Source organism: Saccoglossus kowalevskii, chromosome 20 (assembly GCF_978046115.1).
Source record: "Saccoglossus kowalevskii chromosome 20, keSacKowa6.1, whole genome shotgun sequence".
Lineage (NCBI taxonomy): Eukaryota > Metazoa > Hemichordata > Enteropneusta > Harrimaniidae > Saccoglossus > Saccoglossus kowalevskii.
Window position 1 is genome coordinate 8,632,422 of NC_140660.1, and position 22,731 is coordinate 8,655,152.

Genomic DNA, 22,731 nt, shown 5'->3' on the forward strand with positions numbered 1-22,731 from the left:
CAGCACAGCACAAACTCAACTTTGAATTTATCCTGAGCAACCAAATTGAGCATGTCTTGCACATTTTGGGGTCGTTTCGTTACAGTGTTCAGGGGAGTCTTAACAACTCCCCCAAACTACAGTTTTCTAAGAGTCTTCGGTCTTTGTCTTCACCGTGATGGTTGCCAGGCGGTGTAAATGTCCGGATGTCTGCCCCCGAGAATACTTATCAAAGTCATTTTAACTGAGCTTGACATCGAGCAATAAGATCATGCCTGATTGGTTCCACAAACCTAACACCTAACAGTCCGACCAATCAGAAGCAGTATGTTTGCTGACTGCATCCGATGCAGTAAATTATGACAAGTATTCCCCATCATTATTGCGGAAGCGCACAGCTATATACAAACGGATTTGCTAAAATAATTTTTGTCAGCTTGTTACATTTACCTGAAAATCACCGGGACCAAAGACTATAGAGACTATAGTCTTTGCCGGGACGTATGATCAAAATATCCCCAACGTCAACTGTACCCTGTTAGTTGTAACACAATAATACATTATATAATATTACTATGTGCGTCGGTCGATACTCCCGCTGTACTGTCTGCGTGCATACGTTTCGATATCCTCGTAATAACCTTATTATTGTGCATCTTTTTCCTCCCAAGGAAAACCCAGTACAATACCACAAAATTGTGGCACGCTGTAACTTATGGCGTTACGGGCGACAGATGTATATTAATATATTATACTTGTTATTGTGTAATATTATATATCGTGTACATTTGAAATATTGCCACGACAGTCTCATTTTACGATTGAAGTAACTACAGTAAACGCATCAACACACTCACACTTAAAATCGATTTATTTCGTGCTTTATTTTTAATGTATCTGCTTTATTTCTAATTGATACATTAAATAATACATAAATTAAGATGTATTATTTATTTATATATATATATATATATATATGTGAATTTTTCTGGAACATCCAATATCATTCACTCAATGCCTGTGGAAAAAAAGAAAAGATTATGTTTAAATTTAAATCAGCAGTCGACATGTTTTGTCTTTCCATGTCACTTTAAAGGAATTAATTATCCGTATAGTTTTCCAGTATCCTCGGGGGCGGAGCTACGTCACAGTCGTTCCACGTTGCTAAGACGTGAACCACTGTATCATGCATTTCTATGGGCTATGCGCCGCGCTGCTGTGGAACGCCGGTCGAGCCGGTGAAAATTCGAGAAAACAATACAAACTCAACAAAGTAATTCTGAACAACCAAATTTATATGTGTTACACACGTAGGGCTAATCTTGTTACACTGTTCAGGGAGGTCTCAACGACCATCCAAAAGTACCGTTTTCTGCGAGTTTTTGGCTTTTGTTTTCACCGCGAGGGTTGCCAGGTGGTGAAAATGCCCGGATGTCCGCCCAAGGATATGAGAAAAATGTATTCTAATGAATATATCAAGGTGCACAACAGAATAGAATATGTTATCCTTTTTTTTTCATGAAACGTGAACAAGTCCATCTGCACATGCGTGAACAAGATATTGCGCCACCAACGGCAGGCATGTTTCCACCATTTTTTTATTCTTTGTTTCAAATAAGAAAATGACGTGCGCGCCGATAAGAAAACAGGTCTAAATTTTGTTTGGCCTAAACATGCTGAAAATAAACCTCGTCATCCACATCAGCTCTGTGAGGACACAAGATGGATGAATCATGCAAATTCGATTATTGTTTATCTTACACAGCAACAAAACTGGAACATAACGTTAAAGCGGGAGGAGCGTCACCTGCGCACGCGCGGGAATTGAGTCCCAAGCGACGATGTGACAACACACGCTAAAAACGCAAAGGCTCAGGGGTAGACGCTTGTTTGTAAACAATTACATCTGACGCATGCGCAGGTGACGACTGCCCCGCTTTAACCATTTCATCACGAATTCCCTCCTTTCATAAAAAAAATGCACAAAATAGTCCATTTTTATTAATAAAAATACAATAGCATTTTCTATACACTAATTAAAATATTTCTTATTTTGACCACATCTCTTTCATCTTCATAAGCAAATTCAATAACCCTCAATAAATTTATAATGTTTTTGTTAATTTTGCGCCAAATTCCCCTAATTTTTCTTTAGCTATATTTATCAATCTAAAATTTGTAAGAAATACAAAAAAATTATTCAAGTGTATTTTGTGTCAGGTTACTAAAGTCAATTTTGGTATTCAATACTTTGTTAACTTTATTAATCAACCAGGGCCAGACTTCTAAATGCTACTTGGCATGCGTATATTTTCAAGTTTACACCATGATCAATAAATGAGAGACAGAATGCATAATAGAAGACAAGTGTAAGCATTGCAAGTATCTAGAGGGCGGTATATACCTTTATAAAACTGTTTTTTTTTATTTTAGATGATAAGAATGTTTGATAGTAACTGTGCATTGATTGCTTCCGTGCATGCTCCGTAAAAGTCACACGCCCTGACGCTTCATTGAGGTGCGCATAAATGGGACGCTTTGGAGATATATATTTTCATTAGTTAATAATCTAAACTTGAAACTTATATTGAACTTGAAAGAAAACTGACAAAATTGTTGTGTATTTTTTTTTCAGGGGCGAATCAAAAAGCCACAAAGAATTTTGAATCTGTATTCCGAAAAGTACACGCATGTTTGACCATTTAGGGGTAACGCGTACGACATAAAAGGGAGCTACTCTCTGGACATATTGGCATGGCTGTGCTGTTTAGAATATGCATACACTTACAGTGAATCCGTTTTCAGCAAGTATCCCATTCATTATTATGCTACTAAGAAAAAAGATGCATGTAATTCAGTATTTGTTTTCTGTGTACGCCTCAACTTTCTGGTATGGCTAATTATGTAGCACCGATTCAAGGTCACCTATTTTCAATTTTTTTTACAATGAAAATGGTATTGCCATATGAGTACTAGAAAAAACGACATGTATGAGGAGTGAGTATGCTTTCTTGCAATTATTACATTTTTTAAAAACAATTTTGACAATTTTACGTATCGGTACAAGTGCGCCTCATACGTTGGAATGTGCTATATACATTTGATGATGGTATATTTTGATGAAGTAAGAGTATCTCAATGCACTATCCCACACTTCAAAGATCGGCATTGAGTTATAAAACGAAAGTTAAATTTAAAAAAAATGCCTGATTTTTCAGTGCAGCAGGAAATTCCCATTCTCCTTTCACGCAATACGCGAGATCTCGCAATGAACGGCAGATCACCCATTGAGCATATATATTGTAATAAAAAGTAAAAAAAAGCGCATTGCCGCACCATTTTGTGAAAATAGCATGAAATTCATGAAGAATATTGTAAACAAATCATTATTCACTGTTCTCTGTATTTGTCTATGACAATAATTAATGACACTGATTATACTATGCCTACGATTTGTAGATAATATTTCAAAATAATAAAATCAATACTCTGTTCAGTGATAACTTACCTTTCACACAGCACACTCGACCATGGGTGCAACCAATGCAGTCCACCTTAATCTCCTTCCGATTACATTTTCTGGCACGGCAAATACCACCACATTTATCAACACATTGATTTATCTCTTTTTCATCATTACCAAGTTCAGACAGAAACAAAAACGACGATTTTGAGAAAATAATATAAAATTAACGAAGAATGGTAGAATCACTGCTCATGACTAAATTATTGTAAACAAAACGTTGTTTACTGTTCTGTGTAATTGTTTGTGACAATAATTAATGAAACTGAATATACTCTACCTACAATTTGTAGATAATATTCCAAAATATTTAATTTAATACTCAACTCAGAGATAATTTACCTTCAACACAGCACACTCGACCGTGAGTGCAACCAGTGCAGTCCGCCTCATTCTCGTTCCTATTGCATCGCTTGGCACGGCAAATACCATGACATTCAGCGACACATTGATTTGGCTCCTCTTCATTATTAACCGGTTCAGACAGAAACAAACACGAGGATTTTGGGAAAATAATATTAAAGTCACGAAGAGTGGTAAATTCATTAGTATTTAACAAACCATTGTTTACTGTTCTGTGTATTTGTTTATGACAATAATTAATGAAACTGAATATACTGCACGTACAATTTGTAGATATTATTCAAAAATATATAAATCTCTGCTGTGATAACTTACCTCTCACACAGCACACTCGACCATAAGTGCAGCCAGCACAGTTTACTATAATCTCCTTCCGATTACATTTTTTTGCACGGCAATTACCGTGACATTCATCAACACATTGATTTTTCTCCTCTGTCATCATTATCAAGTTTAGACAGAAACAAAAACGACAATTTTGAGAAAATAACATAAAATTCATGACAAATAACAAACCTAAGTATTGATAGATTCATTTGTGTTTCACGGTACATTAATAAACTATTGTAAACAAACCATTGTTTACTGTTCCGTGTATTTGTTTGTGACAATAATTAATGAAACTGAATGTATTATGTCTACAATTTGTAAATAATACTTCAAAATATTAAAATCACTACTGTGATAATTTACCTCTCACACAGCACACTTGACCATAAGTGCAGCCAACACAGTTTACTTCAATCTCCTTCCGATTACATTTTTTGGCACGGCAATTACCATGACATTCATCAACACATTGATTTTTCTCCTCTGTCATCATTACCAAGTTTAGACAGAAACAAAAATGATGATTTTGAGAAAATAATATAAAATATATGAAAAATAAGAAAGAGAAATTATGGTAAGAATCATTACTGATTCACAGCGCATGACTAAATTATTGTAAACAAACCATTGTTTACTGTTCTGTGTATTTGTTTGTGACGATAATTAATGAAACTGAATGTATTATGTCCACAATTTGTAAATAATATTTCAAAATATTAAAATTACTTCTGAGTTAATTTACCTCTCACACAGCACACTTGACCATGAGTGCAACCAGTGCAGTTCATTTCCCTCTCATTGTCATCGCAAATATCGGCACGGCAATTACCATCACATTCATCAACACATTGATTTGGTTCTACTGCATCATCACCCGGTTCAGACGGAAACAAAAACGGCATTTTGAGAAAATAACATAAAATTCATGAAAAATAACAAAGCGAGGTAAGGATAGATTCATTTGTGTTTCACAGCATATGACTAAATTATTGTGTGCAACCTATTGTTTACTCTTCTGTGTATTTGTTTGTGACAATATTTAATAAAACTGAATGTACTGCACGTACAATTTGTGGATATTATACCAAAATATTAAAATTACTACTGTGATAATTTACCTCTCACACAGCACATTAGACCATGAGTGCAACCAGTGCAGTTCATTTCCCTCTCATTGTCATCGCAAATATCGGCACGGCAATTACCATCACATTCATCAACACATTGATTTGGCTCCTCTGTCATCATTACCCGGTTCAGACAGAAACAAAAACAACAATTTTGAGAAAAAAACATAAAATGCATGAAAAATAACAAAGCGAGGTAATGATAGATTCATTTGTGTTTCACAGCACATGACTAAATTATTGTATGCAACCTATTGTTTACTATTCCGTGTATTTGTTTGTGACAATACTTAAAGGAACTGAATGTACTGCACGTACAATTTGTGGATATTATACCAAAATATTAAAATTACTACTGAGTTAATTTACCTGTCACACAGCACACTTGACCATGAGTGCAACCAGTGCAGTTCATTTCCCTCTCATTGTCATCGCAAATATCAGCACGGCAATTACCATCACATTCATCAACACATTGATTTGGTTCTACTGCATCATTACGTGGTTCAGACAGAAACAAAAACGACGATTTTGAGGAAATAATATCAAATATATGAAGAATAACAAAGCGAAATTATGGGAAGAATCATTATTGTTACACGGCACATGACTAAATTATTGTAAACAGACCATTGTTTACTGTTCTGTGTATTTGTTTGTGAAAATATTTAATAACACTGAATGTACTGCATGTACAATTTGTAGATATTATATCAAAATATTAAAATCACTACTGTGATAATTTACCTGTCACACAGCACAATTGACCATGAGTGCAACCAGTGCAGTTCATTTCCCTCTCATTGTCTCCGCAAATATCAGCACGGCAATTACCATCACATTCATCAACACATTGATTTGGCTCCTCTGTCATCATTACCCGGTTCAAACAGAAACAAAAACGACGATTTGAGAAAATATCATAAAATGCATGAAAAATAACAAAGCGAGGTAATGATAGATTCATTTGTGTTTCACAGCACATGACTAAATTATTGTATGCAACCTATTGTTTACTATTCCGTGTATTTGTTTGTGACAATAATTAACTAAACTGAATGTATTATGTCTACAATTTGTAAATACTATTTCAAAATATTATAATCATTACTGAGTTAATTTACCTGTCACACAGCACACTTGACCATGAGTGCAACCAGTACAGTTCATTTCCTTCTCATTGTCATCGCAAATATCGGCACGGCAATTACCACCACATTCATCAACACATTGATTTGGCTCCTCTGTCATCATTACCCGGTTCAGACAGAAACAAAAACGACAATATTGAGAAAATAACATAAAATTCATGAAAAATAACAAATCTAAGTATTGATAGATTGATTTGTGTTTCCTAGCACATGACTAAATTATTGTGTGGAACGTATTGTTTACTCTTCCGTGTATTTGTTTGTGACAATATTTAATAAAACGGAATGTACTGCACGTACAATTTGTGGATATTATACCAAAATATGAAAATTACTACTGAGTTAATTTACCTCTAACACAGCACACTTGACCATGAGTGCAACCGGTGCAGTTCATTTCCCTCTCATTGTCATCGCAAATATCAGCACGGCAATTACCATCACATTCATCAACACATTGATTTGGTTCTACTGCATCATTACGTGGTTCAGACAGAAACAAAAACGACGATTTTGAGGAAATAATATCAAGTATATGAAGAATAACAAAGCGAAATTATGGGAAGAATCATTATTGTTACACGGCACATGACTAAATTATTGTAAACAGACCATTGTTTACTGTTCTGTGTATTTGTTTGTGAAAATATTTAATAACACTGAATGTACTGCACGTACAATTTGTAGATATTATATCAAAATATTAAAATCACTACTGTGATAATTTACCTGTCACACAGCACAATTGACCATGAGTGCAACCAGTGCAGTTCATTTCCCTCTCATTGTCTCCGCAAATATCAGCACGGCAATTACCATCACATTCATCAACACATTGATTTGGCTCCTCTGTCATCATTACCCGGTTCAAACAGAAACAAAAACGACGATTTGAGAAAATATCATAAAATGCATGAAAAATAACAAAGCGAGGTAATGATAGATTCATTTGTGTTTCACAGCACATGACTAAATTATTGTATGCAACCTATTGTTTACTATTCCGTGTATTTGTTTGTGACAATAATTAACTAAACTGAATGTATTATGTCTACAATTTGTAAATACTATTTCAAAATATTATAATCATTACTGAGTTAATTTACCTCTCACACAGCACACTTGACCATGAGTGCAACCAGTACAGTTCATTTCCTTCTCATTGTCGTCGCAAATATCGGCACGGCAATTACCACCACATTCATCAACACATTGATTTGGCTCCTCTGTCATCATTACCCGGTTCAGACAGAAACAAAAACGACAATATTGAGAAAATAACATAAAATTCATGAAAAATAACAAATCTAAGTATTGATAGATTGATTTGTGTTTCCTAGCACATGACTAAATTATTGTGTGGAACGTATTGTTTACTCTTCCGTGTATTTGTTTGTGACAATATTTAATAAAACGGAATGTACTGCACGTACAATTTGTGGATATTATACCAAAATATGAAAATTACTACTGAGTTAATTTACCTCTAACACAGCACACTTGACCATGAGTGCAACCAGTGCAGTTCATTTCCCTCTCATTGTCATCGCAAATATCAGCACGGCAATTACCATCACATTCATCAACACATTGATTTGGCTCCTCTGTCATCATTACCCGGTTCAAACAGAAACAAAAACGACGATTTGAGAAAATATCATAAAATGCATGAAAAATAACAAAGCGAGGTAATGATAGATTCATTTGTGTTTCACAGCACATGACTAAATTATTGTATGCAACCTATTGTTTACTATTCCGTGTATTTGTTTGTGACAATAATTAACTAAACTGAATGTATTATGTCTACAATTTGTAAATACTATTTCAAAATATTATAATCAATACTGAGTTAATTTACCTCTCACACAGCACACTTGACCATGAGTGCAACCAGTACAGTTCATTTCCTTCTCATTGTCATCGCAAATATCGGCACGGCAATTACCACCACATTCATCAACACATTGATTTGGCTCCTCTGTCATCATTACCCGGTTCAGACAGAAACAAAAACGACAATATTGAGAAAATAACATAAAATTCATGAAAAATAACAAATCTAGGTATTGATAGATTGATTTGTGTTTCCTAGCACATGACTAAATTATTGTGTGCAACGTATTGTTTACTCTTCCGTGTATTTGTTTGTGACAATATTTAATAAAACGGAATGTACTGCACGTACAATTTGTGGATATTATACCAAAATATTAAAATTACTTCTGAGTTAATTTACCTCTCACACAGCACATTAGACCATGAGTGCAACCAGTGCAGTTCATTTCCCTCTCATTGTCTCCGCAAATATCGGCACGGCAATTACCACCACATTCATCAACACATTGATTTGGCTCCTCTGTCATCATTACCCGGTTCAGACAGAAACAAAAACAACAATTTTGAGAAAAAAACATAAAATGCATGAAAAATAACAAAGCGAGGTAATGATAGATTCATTTGTGTTTCACAGCACATGACTAAATTATTGTATGCAACCTATTGTTTACTATTCCGTGTATTTGTTTGTGACAATACTTAAAGGAACTGAATGTACTGCACGTACAATTTGTGGATATTATACCAAAATATTAAAATTACTACTGAGTTAATTTACCTGTCACACAGCACACTTGACCATGAGTGCAACCAGTGCAGTTCATTTCCCTCTCATTGTCATCGCAAATATCAGCACGGCAATTACCATCACATTCATCAACACATTGATTTGGTTCTACTGCATCATTACGTGGTTCAGACAGAAACAAAAACGACGATTTTGAGGAAATAATATCAAATATATGAAGAATAACAAAGCGAAATTATGGGAAGAATCATTATTGTTACACGGCACATGACTAAATTATTGTAAACAGACCATTGTTTACTGTTCTGTGTATTTGTTTGTGAAAATATTTAATAACACTGAATGTACTGCATGTACAATTTGTAGATATTATATCAAAATATTAAAATCACTACTGTGATAATTTACCTGTCACACAGCACAATTGACCATGAGTGCAACCAGTGCAGTTCATTTCCCTCTCATTGTCTCCGCAAATATCAGCACGGCAATTACCATCACATTCATCAACACATTGATTTGGCTCCTCTGTCATCATTACCCGGTTCAAACAGAAACAAAAACGACGATTTGAGAAAATATCATAAAATGCATGAAAAATAACAAAGCGAGGTAATGATAGATTCATTTGTGTTTCACAGCACATGACTAAATTATTGTATGCAACCTATTGTTTACTATTCCGTGTATTTGTTTGTGACAATAATTAACTAAACTGAATGTATTATGTCTACAATTTGTAAATACTATTTCAAAATATTATAATCATTACTGAGTTAATTTACCTGTCACACAGCACACTTGACCATGAGTGCAACCAGTACAGTTCATTTCCTTCTCATTGTCATCGCAAATATCGGCACGGCAATTACCACCACATTCATCAACACATTGATTTGGCTCCTCTGTCATCATTACCCGGTTCAGACAGAAACAAAAACGACAATATTGAGAAAATAACATAAAATTCATGAAAAATAACAAATCTAAGTATTGATAGATTGATTTGTGTTTCCTAGCACATGACTAAATTATTGTGTGGAACGTATTGTTTACTCTTCCGTGTATTTGTTTGTGACAATATTTAATAAAACGGAATGTACTGCACGTACAATTTGTGGATATTATACCAAAATATGAAAATTACTACTGAGTTAATTTACCTCTAACACAGCACACTTGACCATGAGTGCAACCGGTGCAGTTCATTTCCCTCTCATTGTCATCGCAAATATCAGCACGGCAATTACCATCACATTCATCAACACATTGATTTGGTTCTACTGCATCATTACGTGGTTCAGACAGAAACAAAAACGACGATTTTGAGGAAATAATATCAAGTATATGAAGAATAACAAAGCGAAATTATGGGAAGAATCATTATTGTTACACGGCACATGACTAAATTATTGTAAACAGACCATTGTTTACTGTTCTGTGTATTTGTTTGTGAAAATATTTAATAACACTGAATGTACTGCACGTACAATTTGTAGATATTATATCAAAATATTAAAATCACTACTGTGATAATTTACCTGTCACACAGCACAATTGACCATGAGTGCAACCAGTGCAGTTCATTTCCCTCTCATTGTCTCCGCAAATATCAGCACGGCAATTACCATCACATTCATCAACACATTGATTTGGCTCCTCTGTCATCATTACCCGGTTCAAACAGAAACAAAAACGACGATTTGAGAAAATATCATAAAATGCATGAAAAATAACAAAGCGAGGTAATGATAGATTCATTTGTGTTTCACAGCACATGACTAAATTATTGTATGCAACCTATTGTTTACTATTCCGTGTATTTGTTTGTGACAATAATTAACTAAACTGAATGTATTATGTCTACAATTTGTAAATACTATTTCAAAATATTATAATCATTACTGAGTTAATTTACCTCTCACACAGCACACTTGACCATGAGTGCAACCAGTACAGTTCATTTCCTTCTCATTGTCATCGCAAATATCGGCACGGCAATTACCACCACATTCATCAACACATTGATTTGGCTCCTCTGTCATCATTACCCGGTTCAGACAGAAACAAAAACGACAATATTGAGAAAATAACATAAAATTCATGAAAAATAACAAATCTAAGTATTGATAGATTGATTTGTGTTTCCTAGCACATGACTAAATTATTGTGTGGAACGTATTGTTTACTCTTCCGTGTATTTGTTTGTGACAATATTTAATAAAACGGAATGTACTGCACGTACAATTTGTGGATATTATACCAAAATATGAAAATTACTACTGAGTTAATTTACCTCTAACACAGCACACTTGACCATGAGTGCAACCAGTGCAGTTCATTTCCCTCTCATTGTCATCGCAAATATCAGCACGGCAATTACCATCACATTCATCAACACATTGATTTGGCTCCTCTGTCATCATTACCCGGTTCAAACAGAAACAAAAACGACGATTTGAGAAAATATCATAAAATGCATGAAAAATAACAAAGCGAGGTAATGATAGATTCATTTGTGTTTCACAGCACATGACTAAATTATTGTATGCAACCTATTGTTTACTATTCCGTGTATTTGTTTGTGACAATAATTAACTAAACTGAATGTATTATGTCTACAATTTGTAAATACTATTTCAAAATATTATAATCAATACTGAGTTAATTTACCTCTCACACAGCACACTTGACCATGAGTGCAACCAGTACAGTTCATTTCCTTCTCATTGTCATCGCAAATATCGGCACGGCAATTACCACCACATTCATCAACACATTGATTTGGCTCCTCTGTCATCATTACCCGGTTCAGACAGAAACAAAAACGACAATATTGAGAAAATAACATAAAATTCATGAAAAATAACAAATCTAAGTATTGATAGATTGATTTGTGTTTCCTAGCACATGACTAAATTATTGTGTGCAACGTATTGTTTACTCTTCCGTGTATTTGTTTGTGACAATATTTAATAAAACGGAATGTACTGCACGTACAATTTGTGGATATTATACCAAAATATTAAAATTACTTCTGAGTTAATTTACCTCTCACACAGCACATTAGACCATGAGTGCAACCAGTGCAGTTCATTTCCCTCTCATTGTCTCCGCAAATATCAGCACGGCAATTACCATCACATTCATCAACACATTGATTTGGCTCCTCTGTCATCATTACCCGGTTCAGACAGAAACAAAAACGACAATTTTGAGAAAAAAACATAAAATGCATGAAAAATAACAAAGCGAGGTAATGATAGATTCATTTGTGTTTCACAGCACATGACTAAATTATTGTATGCAACCTATTGTTTACTATTCCGTGTATTTGTTTGTGACAATAATTAACTAAACTGAATGTATTATGTCTACAATTTGTAAATACTATTTCAAAATATTATAATCATTACTGAGTTAATTTACCTCTCACACAGCACACTTGACCATGAGTGCAACCAGTGCAGTTCATTTCCTTCTCATTGTCATCGCAAATATCGGCACGGCAATTACCACCACATTCATCAACACATTGATTTGGCTCCTCTGTCATCATTACCCGGTTCAGACAGAAACAAAAACGACAATATTGAGAAAATAACATAAAATTCATGAAAAATAACAAATCTAAGTATTGATAGATTGATTTGTGTTTCCTAGCACATGACTAAATTATTGTGTGCAACGTATTGTTTACTCTTCCGTGTATTTGTTTGTGACAATATTTAATAAAACGGAATGTACTGTACGTACAATTTGTGGATATTATACCGAAATATGAAAATTACTACTGAGTTAATTTACCTCTAACACAGCACACTTGACCATGAGTGCAACCAGTGCAGTTCATTTCCCTCTCATTGTCATCGCAAATATCAGCACGGCAATTACCATCACATTCATCAACACATTGATTTGGCTCTACTGCATCATTACCCGGTTCAGACAGAAACAAAAACGACAATTTTGAGAAAAAAACATAAAATGCATGAAAAATAACAAAGCGAGGTAATGATAGATTCATTTGTGTTTCACAGCACATGACTAAATTATTGTATGCAACCTATTGTTTACTATTCCGTGTATTTGTTTGTGACAATAATTAATGAAACTGAATGTATTATGTCTACAATTTGTAAATAATATTTCAAAATATTAAAATCACGACTGTGATAATTTACCTCTCACACAGCACACTTGACCATGAGTGCAACCAGTGCATTTCATTTCCCTCTCATTGTCTCCGCAAATATCGGCACGGCAATTACCATCACATTCATCGACACAATGATTTGGCTCCTCTGTCATCATTACCAAGTTCAGACAGAAACAAAAACGACAATTTTGAGAAAATAACATAAAATTCATGAAAAATAACAATTCAAAGTATTGATAGATTCATTTGTGTTTCACAGCACATGAATAAATTATTGTAAACAGACCATTGTTTACTGTTCTGTGTATTTGTTTGTGACAATATTTAATAACACTGAATGTACTGCATGTACAATTTGTGGATATTATACCAAAATATTAAAATTACTTCTGAGTTAATTCACCTCTCACACAGCACAATTGACCATGAGTACAACCAGTGCAGTTCATTTCCCTCTCATTGTCATCGCAAATATCGGCACGGCAATTACCATCACATTCATTAACGCATTGATTTGGTTCTACTGCATCATTACGTGGTTCAGACAGAAACAAAAACGACGATTTTGAGGAAATAATATCAAATATATGAAGAATAACAAAGCGAAATTATGGGAAGAATCATTATTGTTACACGGCACATGACTAAATTATTGTAAACAGACCATTGTTTACTGTTCTGTGTATTTGTTTGTGAAAATATTTAATAACACTGAATGTACTGCATGTACAATTTGTGGATATTATATCAAAATATTAAAATCACTACTGTGATAATTTACCTCTCACACAGCACAATTGACCATGAGTGCAACCAGTGCAGTTCATTTCCTTCTCATTGTCATCGCAAATATCGGCACGGCAATTACCATCACATTCATCAACACATTGATTTGGCTCCTCTGTCATCATTACCCGGTTCAAACAGAAACAAAAACGACGATTTGAGAAAATATCATAAAATGCATGAAAAATAACAAAGCGAGGTAATGATAGATTCATTTGTGTTTCACAGCACATGACTAAATTATTGTATGCAACCTATTGTTTACTATTCCGTGTATTTGTTTGTGACAATAATTAACTAAACTGAATGTATTATGTCTACAATTTGTAAATACTATTTCAAAATATTATAATCATTACTGAGTTAATTTACCTCTCACACAGCACACTTGACCATGAGTGCAACCAGTGCAGTTCATTTCCTTCTCATTGTCATCGCAAATATCGGCACGGCAATTACCACCACATTCATCAACACATTGATTTGGCTCTACTGCATCATTACCCGATTCAGACAGAAACAAAAACAACAATTTTGAGAAAATAACATAAACTTCATGAAAAATAACAATGCAAAGTATTGATAGATTCATTTGTGTTTCACAGCACATGAATACATCTTTGTAAACAAACCACTGTTCACTGCTCTGTGTATTTGTTTGTGACAATAATTAATGAAATTGAAAGTATTGTGTCTCCAATTTGTAGATAATATTTGAAAAAATGAAATCACTACTGTGATAATTTACCTGTCACACAGCACATTAGACCTTCAGTACAACCAGCGCAGTTCATTTCCCTCTCATTGTCATCGCAAATATCAGCACGGCAATTACCATCACATTCATCAACACATTGATTTGGTTCTACTGCATCATTACCCGATCCAGACAGAAACAAAAACGGCAAATTTTGAGAGAAAAAACATAAAATTCATGACAAATAACAAATCTAAGTATTGATAGATTGATTTATGTTTCCTGGCACATGACTAAATTATTGTATGCAACCTATTGTTTACTATTCCGTGTATTTGTTTGTGACAATAATTAACGAAACTGAATGTATTATATCTACAATTTGTAAATAATATTTGAAAAAATGAAAATCACTACTGTGATAATTTACCTTTAACACAGCACACTTGACCACGAGTGCAACCAGTGCAGTTCATTTCCCTCTTATTGTCTCCGCAAATATCGACACGACAAATACCATCACATTCACCGACACATTGATTTGGTTCAGGATCCTCCACTGCATTATTACCCGGTTCAGACAGAAACAAAAACGAAGATTATATGAAGAATAACAAAGCGAAGTATTCATGGAATCATTTGTGTCGCAGAGAACATGACTAAATTATTGTAAACAAAACATTATTTACTGTTCTGTGTATTTGTTTGTGACAATAATTAATGAAACTGAATGTATTATGTCTACAATTTGTAAATACTATTTCAAAATATTAAAATTACTACTGAGTTAATTTACCTCTCACACAGCACAATTGACCTTCAGTGCAACCAGTGCAGTTCATTTCCCTCTCATTGTCATCGCAAATATCGGCACGGCAATTACCACCACATTCATCAACACATGTTTGTGGTTCCACACCATCAACTTTATTATTACCAGATTCACGCAGGTACAGAATAGTCGATTTGAAAAAAATAACATAAAATACACTTAGAATGACCACGTGGGGGTAACGGACAAATCATTATTCTTTGAATGGGAGTATTTTATGTGATAACACCCATGATCACGACGTTGTGTAATTCATAATATAACGCGTGTCAATTATAGGAGACAGTAAGGAATGTAAATCATTATTTTACTTACAATTTCCGTATACGAAGCTAATCAACTGCAATAAAAATAAAATACAATTTACAGTCGATATAACACCATCAGCTGAGCCTTTATTTTGTGTTAAAGTGAAGAAGTCGTCACCAGTGGATGCGGACGGTCCTCGTGTGTCGTTTACACACAAAAAATACGTCTACCCATGATCCTTTGCGTTTTAGCGTGCGCTGCTATTGTCACTTGCGCAAAAGAAGTTGAGCTCCTTTTCGTTTGGGTACATATTGTGCAGCAAACAGCCTTATTACCAAATCGCCAACATGACAATCAGAATTTAATTTTGAAAACAAATTTTGTCGACAGAAGGAAAGGCAGGTGTCAAACTCTGTTATTTGATATGATAACATGGTAACCAGACCTTAGTCTTGCGAGTGGGAAACAACGCAGTCAGTTTTGGGATGGTTGAGTGATGCATTTAGAGTGATTAGTCGGCTGCGTCTCCTTTTTTTAGTACCGCCAGTGTAATTGAACTGCTACGTTGTTAGGACTATTTCATTTAAACAAAATATTTAGCACATTGCAACTTAGTTAAGACTCAGATCTGTGCAACCTGATGAGGTGACTATACAACCAAAACACAAATATGTGGAATCATGTTCATCAATATTTCCAGAAATTTGTAATCGAAAAATGTCCAGATCGTATATTTTGATATTTTTTGCTTAACCCAGTACAATTTTTTTTTAATGATATTCTCTGCACAGTATCATTAAGGGCGAGAATAAATTCTTAAACTATGTATACTCACACATACTAGCGGCACCAGCAGTAACAGTAAACCAGTTATATGCATCTTGAAAAGATCAGGAGTTCCGTAATGTGAACAGTTGAGTTCTGGTTGGAAAAGTGAATTGTACGGACGTATTTCTTTGTTTAGTACCATTGGGAATATGATGAAACAATTAGAACCATATGTTTATTTCCAAACGATGTCGTATGCAGACGTCTGGTCATATTTAATCTTTAATGCGATTATACTCATCCATCATAATTATGATGGCAGATGAGATGAGTTTTTCAGACACCCGCCCAATATGCTCGCAATTCTGAAAGATTTCGAAACTTTAATCAAGAGGGTATAATGGAATATATTTTGTCTTACTTTTTACATTTCGTTATTTTTATTATTTGCTTCGATTTCACTGCAACTATGTCATACAAAACAGACACAATGAAAGCTATTGTAACATCAGCGTCAAGGCGATGTTACACATGACATTGTTTGTTTCAGTTGGTTAGTATACTAGTAGGTAACACAAAAACACATCAGGGTGATGGGAGGACGTAGCTGTGCCAGTGATTTATGATCGTCAGTGTCTGTTTTTTAACAGTAATCTACGTCTTGTAGACCAAGCGTTTTGCTTTGTAATACATCATCCACTTGCGATACTCCCTATTTAGTATTCATTTAAAAGTAAATGGAACGCCTATCTGATTTACTTATCAAAATTACTGGTATAATTGTACAAACAACATTCAACTATAATTTGCGTCCACAGTTTTAAAGATTGAATTTACGCGTCAATGAGTGGGTAGTGCGATTGGTTTCTGCCTATGCGCAAAACTGGTCATTTTGACGGCGACTCGCGCCCTCAGTTTCCTCGTGTTATCAATATTGAAATACGTGCCATGGTGTTGTGGAAATACGAGCCATGGGGTTGTGGAAATACGTGCTATGGGGTGTAGAAATACGTGCCATGGGGTTGTGGAAATACGAGCCATGGGGTTGTGAAAATACGAGCCATGGGGTTGTGAAAATACGAACCACGGGGTGTGGAAATACGTGCCATGGGGTTGAGGAAATACGAACCATGGGGTTGTGAAAATACGAGCCATGAGGTGTGGAAATACGTGCCATGGGGTTGTGAAAATACGTGCCATGGGGTTGTGGGAAAAACGAGATATGGGGTGTCGAAATACGTGCCATTGGGTTGTGAAAATACGTGCAATGGGGTTGTGGAAATACGTGCCATGGATGTGGAAATACGTGCCATGGGGTTGTGGAAATACACGCCATGAGCTTGGGGAAATACGTGCCATGAGCTCGGGGAAATACGTGCCATTGGGTTGTGGGATTACGTGCCATGGGGTGTAGAAATACGTGCCATGGGGTTGTGGAAATACGAGCCATGGGTTTGTGGAATTACGTGCTATGAGGTTGTGGAAATACGAGCCATGGGGTTGTTGGAATACGTGCCATTGGGTTGTGCGATTACGTGCCATGGTATGTGGAAATACGTGCCATGGGGTTGTGGAAATACGAGCCATGGGGTTGTGGAAATACGAGCCATTTGGGTGTAGAAATACGTGCCATGGGGTTGTGGAAATACGTGCCATGGGGTTATGGAAATACGTGCTATGGGGCCTGGAAATACGTGCCATGGGGTTGTGGAAAAACGCGCCATGGGGTTGTGGAAATACGAGCAATGGGGTTGCAGAAATACGAACCATGAGGTTGTGGTAATACATGCCATGATGTAGTGGAAATACGTGCCATGGGGTTGTGGAAATACGCGCCATGGGGATGTGGAAATACGAGCAATGGGGTTGTGGAAATACGAGCAATGGGGTTGTGGAAATACGTGCCATGGGGTTGTGGAAATACGTGCCATGGGGTTGTGGAAATACGTGCCATTGGGTTGTGGAAATACGAGCCATGGGGTTGTGAAAATACGTGCCATGGGGTTGTGGAAATACGAGCTATGGGGTTGTGGAAATACGTGCCTTGGGGTTGTGGAAATACGAGCCATGGGGTTGTGGAAATACGAGCCATTTGGGTGTAGAAATACGTGTCATGGGGTTGTGGAAATACGTGGCATGGGGTTATGGAAATACGTGCTATGGGGCCTGGAAATACGTGCCATGGGGTTGTGGGAAAAACGCGCCATGGGATTGTGGAAATACGAGCAATGGGGTTGCAGAAATACGAACCATGAGGTTGTGGTAATACATGCCATGATGTAGTGGAAATACGTGCCATGGGGTTGTGGAAATACGCGCCATGGGGATGTGGAAATACGAGCAATGGGGTTGTGGAAATACGAGCAATGGGGTTGTGGAAATACGTGCCATAGGGTTGTGGAAATACGTGCCATGGGGTTGTGGAAATACGTGCCATTGGGTTGTGGAAATACGAGCCATGGGGTTGTGGAAATACGTGCCATGGGGTTGTGGAAATACGAGCCATGGGGTTGTGGAAATACGAGCCATGGGGTTGTGGAAATACGAGCCATGGGGTTGTAGAAATACGTGCCATGGGGTTGTGGAAATACGTGCCATGGGGTTGTGGAAATACGTGCCATGGTGTTGTGGAAATACGAGCCATGGGGTTGTGGAAATACGTGCAATGGGGTTGTGGAAATACGTGCAATGGGGTTGTGGAAATACGAGCCATGGGGTTGTGGAAATAAGAGCCATAGAGTTGTGGAAATACGAGCCATGGGGTTGTGGAAATACGAGCCATGGGGTTGTGGAAGGGTGTAACCTGCACAATATATCGAATTAATAAATAAAATATCTGAGAAATATAAAGATAAAATTCTCGTTCCGAAATGTTGTCACAATTTAATTTCCTTCAATCCAGGATCACATTCTGGTGTCTACTGCACAGTAATTCGATTTTTTAATCGAAAATTATTCTTCAATGATACCTAGCTAGTAAACTAACATCATCATTGTATATTGTTGTACAAAAAGCTATAAAATAAATTACTCCACTCATTCGAATCATTGAAAACAGTTGGACACCTCGATACCTTAATCTTATTAACATATAGCTGACGACAATATTGATTGCACTAGACATGTTAGGGCGCATGTCGCCAAATCTCACGGAAACATGTATGCAGGTCATGCCTGTCATCACCAGCGCGTAGACAGACATCAAAGTACCACCGATTATATAACACCCTTGGCGTGCTTGCATTCAATAAAAACAGCTCTCGGCAGTTATGTTGGTAGTAAGTATTTGCCACCATATTCTCATTAATATTCTGGCATGAGTATGAAAACAAGGGTAAACAATATAATGTTGTTATATAATACTGTAAAAGCGGCATGCAATTTTAGCGAATTGTGGTAAAATGACGTAATAGCGAAATGTTGATTTAGCGGATCTCTCTTGTCATTGTTGATTTCTTTGTTTGGCGGCCATTTTGAATTGATAATAAAGTCATTAGCGACATCTGGAATTAGCGAGTCTGTTCTCTCGCTAAATTCGCCAAAAAGACATGCTCGCGAAAAAGACATGTTTTACAGTGTTCACGAGCGGAGATTTCCTATAAACCTCAACATTACTGCAATTAGATACCATGATTCACTTTTCGCAGTTTTCCCCTATGTCTTAAGTAGTACATTATTATATATTTAGTATATTTCATAGCCTAGTCTACTTTGATGTTAAGTTATTAAGGTTTAATGAGTATGGCCACTGGTCAATGAGTGTAAAAGTGTTTGTTTGAGATGAGCATTGGCAAGCACATCTAATCAATACACAAGTAGTATATAAATTAATAAAGGCAATAGCTCGAAACGTCTAGCTATTTCTAATAGTTACTTAGGACTACGATCACCAAATATTAACTACTTTATATCATAATCAATACACAGACGTGTGCAGTAAAAACAAGGCAGCCCGGTACATTCTGAGTGTGTTCAATGCCGGGGGTCACTTATTGCAGATCATATTATGGGAACGTACCGTCCTTTAGGGGTTGTAATTTATAAATGTTTCGCCTAGAATAGGTATAGATTTGCTTGCCTTTACGTCCGATATTATGTTTGCCTGTCTAGGATGGCGACGGGGATGAGGTCTGTTTTTTTAATTTCCATTTATTTACCCGAGTTTTAGAACTGTTATCGATGGTTCCGGGTGATAAGTAGATTCAACCTATCCTCGGACGCGGACATCCGGGCATTTTCACCGCTTGGCAACCCTGGCGGTGAAAACAAAGGCCTAAAACTCACAGAAAACGGTACTTTAGGATGATTGTGGAGACTCCCCTGAACAGTGTAACCAGATTAGCCCTACGTATGTAACATATATAAATTTGGTTGTTCAGGATTACTTAGAAGTTGAGTTTGTATTGTTTTCTCAAATTTTCACCGGCTCGACCGGCGTTCCACAGCAGCGCGAAAAGAGCCCATAGAAATGCATGGTACAGTGGTGCGCGTCTTAGCAACGTGGAACGTCTGTGACGTAGCTCCGCCCCCGAGGATAACTGACTAAATTGAGTGACAATTTGGTCTCTGATAGGATATACACAAATACTATTTGGTATGGGTTTTGGGGTGAAAATGGTCCATGATGGGGTCTTGGGTTTTACTTCACGGCCACTAACCTCTACCAAACTGAATGGTCAGTGACACCTCTCCCAGGAGGGTTCAAGAACGTCAGCAAATGTTAATACACAAAATTAGTAAAACTGACCATGGTTGATGATTTACCGCATGCGTTTAAAGACACATTGTCAGTTTGGCTAAAAACTGATGAGGATGAAGAGTTTATTATAAGAGGATTCCAAGACTTGCTGATCATTAGGGAAATGCAAATTGAATAGACGCCCGGGAGCAGTGCATAGATATGATTTGTTTGAGTTGAAATTCATGCATACTAATTACATGATTTGCATAAATATTTGTAAATTTTTAACTTTTCCACCGATGTTTTAAAAAACGATGCGTTGACATGAAAAGTTTTGGATTGAAGTCCATCCATACAAATTACCTAATTTAAGGTGTAGATATAGGTTCGTGGGCACTCAGAGTGAAACATTCCTTTTTTTAGCTTTTTTCTTACCCAGACAGTCTTAGCCAGATAATGTTGAAATTTCGCAGCATTGTCAATGCTGAAACAAAAAACGATTTTAAAATATAGCGAACTGAGGCACGTGTATGTGATTATAAGTCCTAGAAGTTTGTTTAAGCTGCTCTTTGATTGACTGTTATTGTTATCTTTGATTGTCACTGTTGATGTTATAAGCAAATGAGTTGTTGGCCTCAGTTACGATGCGGCGATGTGTGACTTCCTGTCCTGGACCCTGTTTACTTATCTCAAGCGCTATCAACTAGCCTTGCAAACTACAAATTAAAAAACAGACAAGATGTAGACGCCCTCGCACAATGTGGATGATTGGTTTAGGGTTGACGTCGTGCATCATAATTACCTAATTTATATGATAGTCAGCCAATTTTTAGCTTTACCGGCATTATTGCAAGAACTAATCATTGCATTTTCAATTACACTTGGTACGTTGATGCTCGAAGACAATTCACAGGCTTCATTAGTAAAATTCAAATACTTACTTACTTTACTTGGGCCCTTTGCCCCAGTCAGAGCATAGGCCAACGATGATCATCCTCCATTGTACTCGTCTCTGGGCCTTCCTTCTCAGGTCGTTTCAGCTGTTACTGATGCTCATCATCTCTTACTCAGTGTCTCTTCTCCAGCTGTTCTTAGGCATTCCCCTCTTTCGCTTGCCCTGTGGGTTCCAGGTTAGGGCCTTTTCTGAGAGTGTGTCCTATCCAGGACCATTTTGTCTTGAGAATCTGGCTTACCATGGTTCTTGTCCTGCTCTTTCCCACAGCTCCAGGTTGCTGATTTTGTATGACTATTTGATCTTGAAGATCCTCCTCAGACAAGTGTTAATGAAGGTTTGTATCCTGTGATGTGTTGCTTTTGTTGTTCTCCAGGTCTCAAATGCGTAGAGCAGTATTGATTTGATATAGAGTTGAAGATGCAGAGTTTCGTAGTTGTACGTATTACCCTGGAGGCCCAGACATTCCTCAGCATGATGAAAGCTGCCCTTGCTTTCCCTATCCTGGCTGTAACATAAGGATGTGCCCCCTTGTCGGTCTACCACA

At 36.3% G+C, this 22,731-nt stretch overlaps 1 protein-coding gene across 8 annotated transcripts; it reads right to left on the reverse strand.

Annotated features, from left to right (window-relative positions):
• Positions 1-844: 844 nt before the first annotated feature.
• LOC102804461 (uncharacterized) lies at positions 845-16,733 on the reverse strand. Of its 8 annotated transcripts, none has more exons than XM_085494664.1 (37): positions 16,619-16,733; positions 15,850-15,874; positions 15,499-15,627; positions 15,133-15,261; positions 14,754-14,873; positions 14,378-14,494; positions 14,001-14,120; positions 13,623-13,742; positions 13,245-13,364; positions 12,868-12,987; positions 12,490-12,609; positions 12,112-12,231; positions 11,734-11,853; positions 11,357-11,476; positions 10,979-11,098; positions 10,602-10,721; positions 10,224-10,343; positions 9,846-9,965; positions 9,469-9,588; positions 9,091-9,210; positions 8,713-8,832; positions 8,335-8,454; positions 7,958-8,077; positions 7,580-7,699; positions 7,203-7,322; positions 6,825-6,944; positions 6,447-6,566; positions 6,070-6,189; positions 5,692-5,811; positions 5,314-5,433; positions 4,938-5,057; positions 4,559-4,678; positions 4,181-4,300; positions 3,845-3,964; positions 3,488-3,604; positions 2,768-2,810; positions 845-997 (listed from the first exon to the last, which is right to left on the reverse strand). In XM_085494664.1, exons 1-36 carry the CDS (start codon positions 16,661-16,663, stop codon positions 2,803-2,805), a joined length of 4,050 nt encoding a protein of 1,349 aa, XP_085350790.1. In that variant the 5' UTR covers positions 16,664-16,733; the 3' UTR covers positions 845-997; positions 2,768-2,802. The 8 variants fall into 8 exon arrangements, with proteins under 8 accessions (XP_085350790.1, XP_085350785.1, XP_085350788.1 ...); XM_085494659.1 differs by having other exon boundaries at positions 13,623-13,739; positions 14,378-14,497; XM_085494662.1 differs by having other exon boundaries at positions 10,224-10,340; positions 14,378-14,497.
• Positions 16,734-22,731: the final 5,998 nt, after the last annotated feature.

Coding starts and splice junctions, on each gene's coding strand:
- LOC102804461 (XM_085494658.1), bottom strand. CDS start 16,663: ATGCATATAACTGGTTTACTGTTACTGCTGGTGCCGCTAGTATGT. Junction 12,988..13,244: donor TCAAGTGTGCTGTGTGAGAG/GTAAATTATCAC, acceptor GTAATGATGCAG/TAGAGCCAAATCAATGTGTT. Junction 6,190..6,446: donor TCAAGTGTGCTGTGTGACAG/GTAAATTAACTC, acceptor TAATGATGACAG/AGGAGCCAAATCAATGTGTT.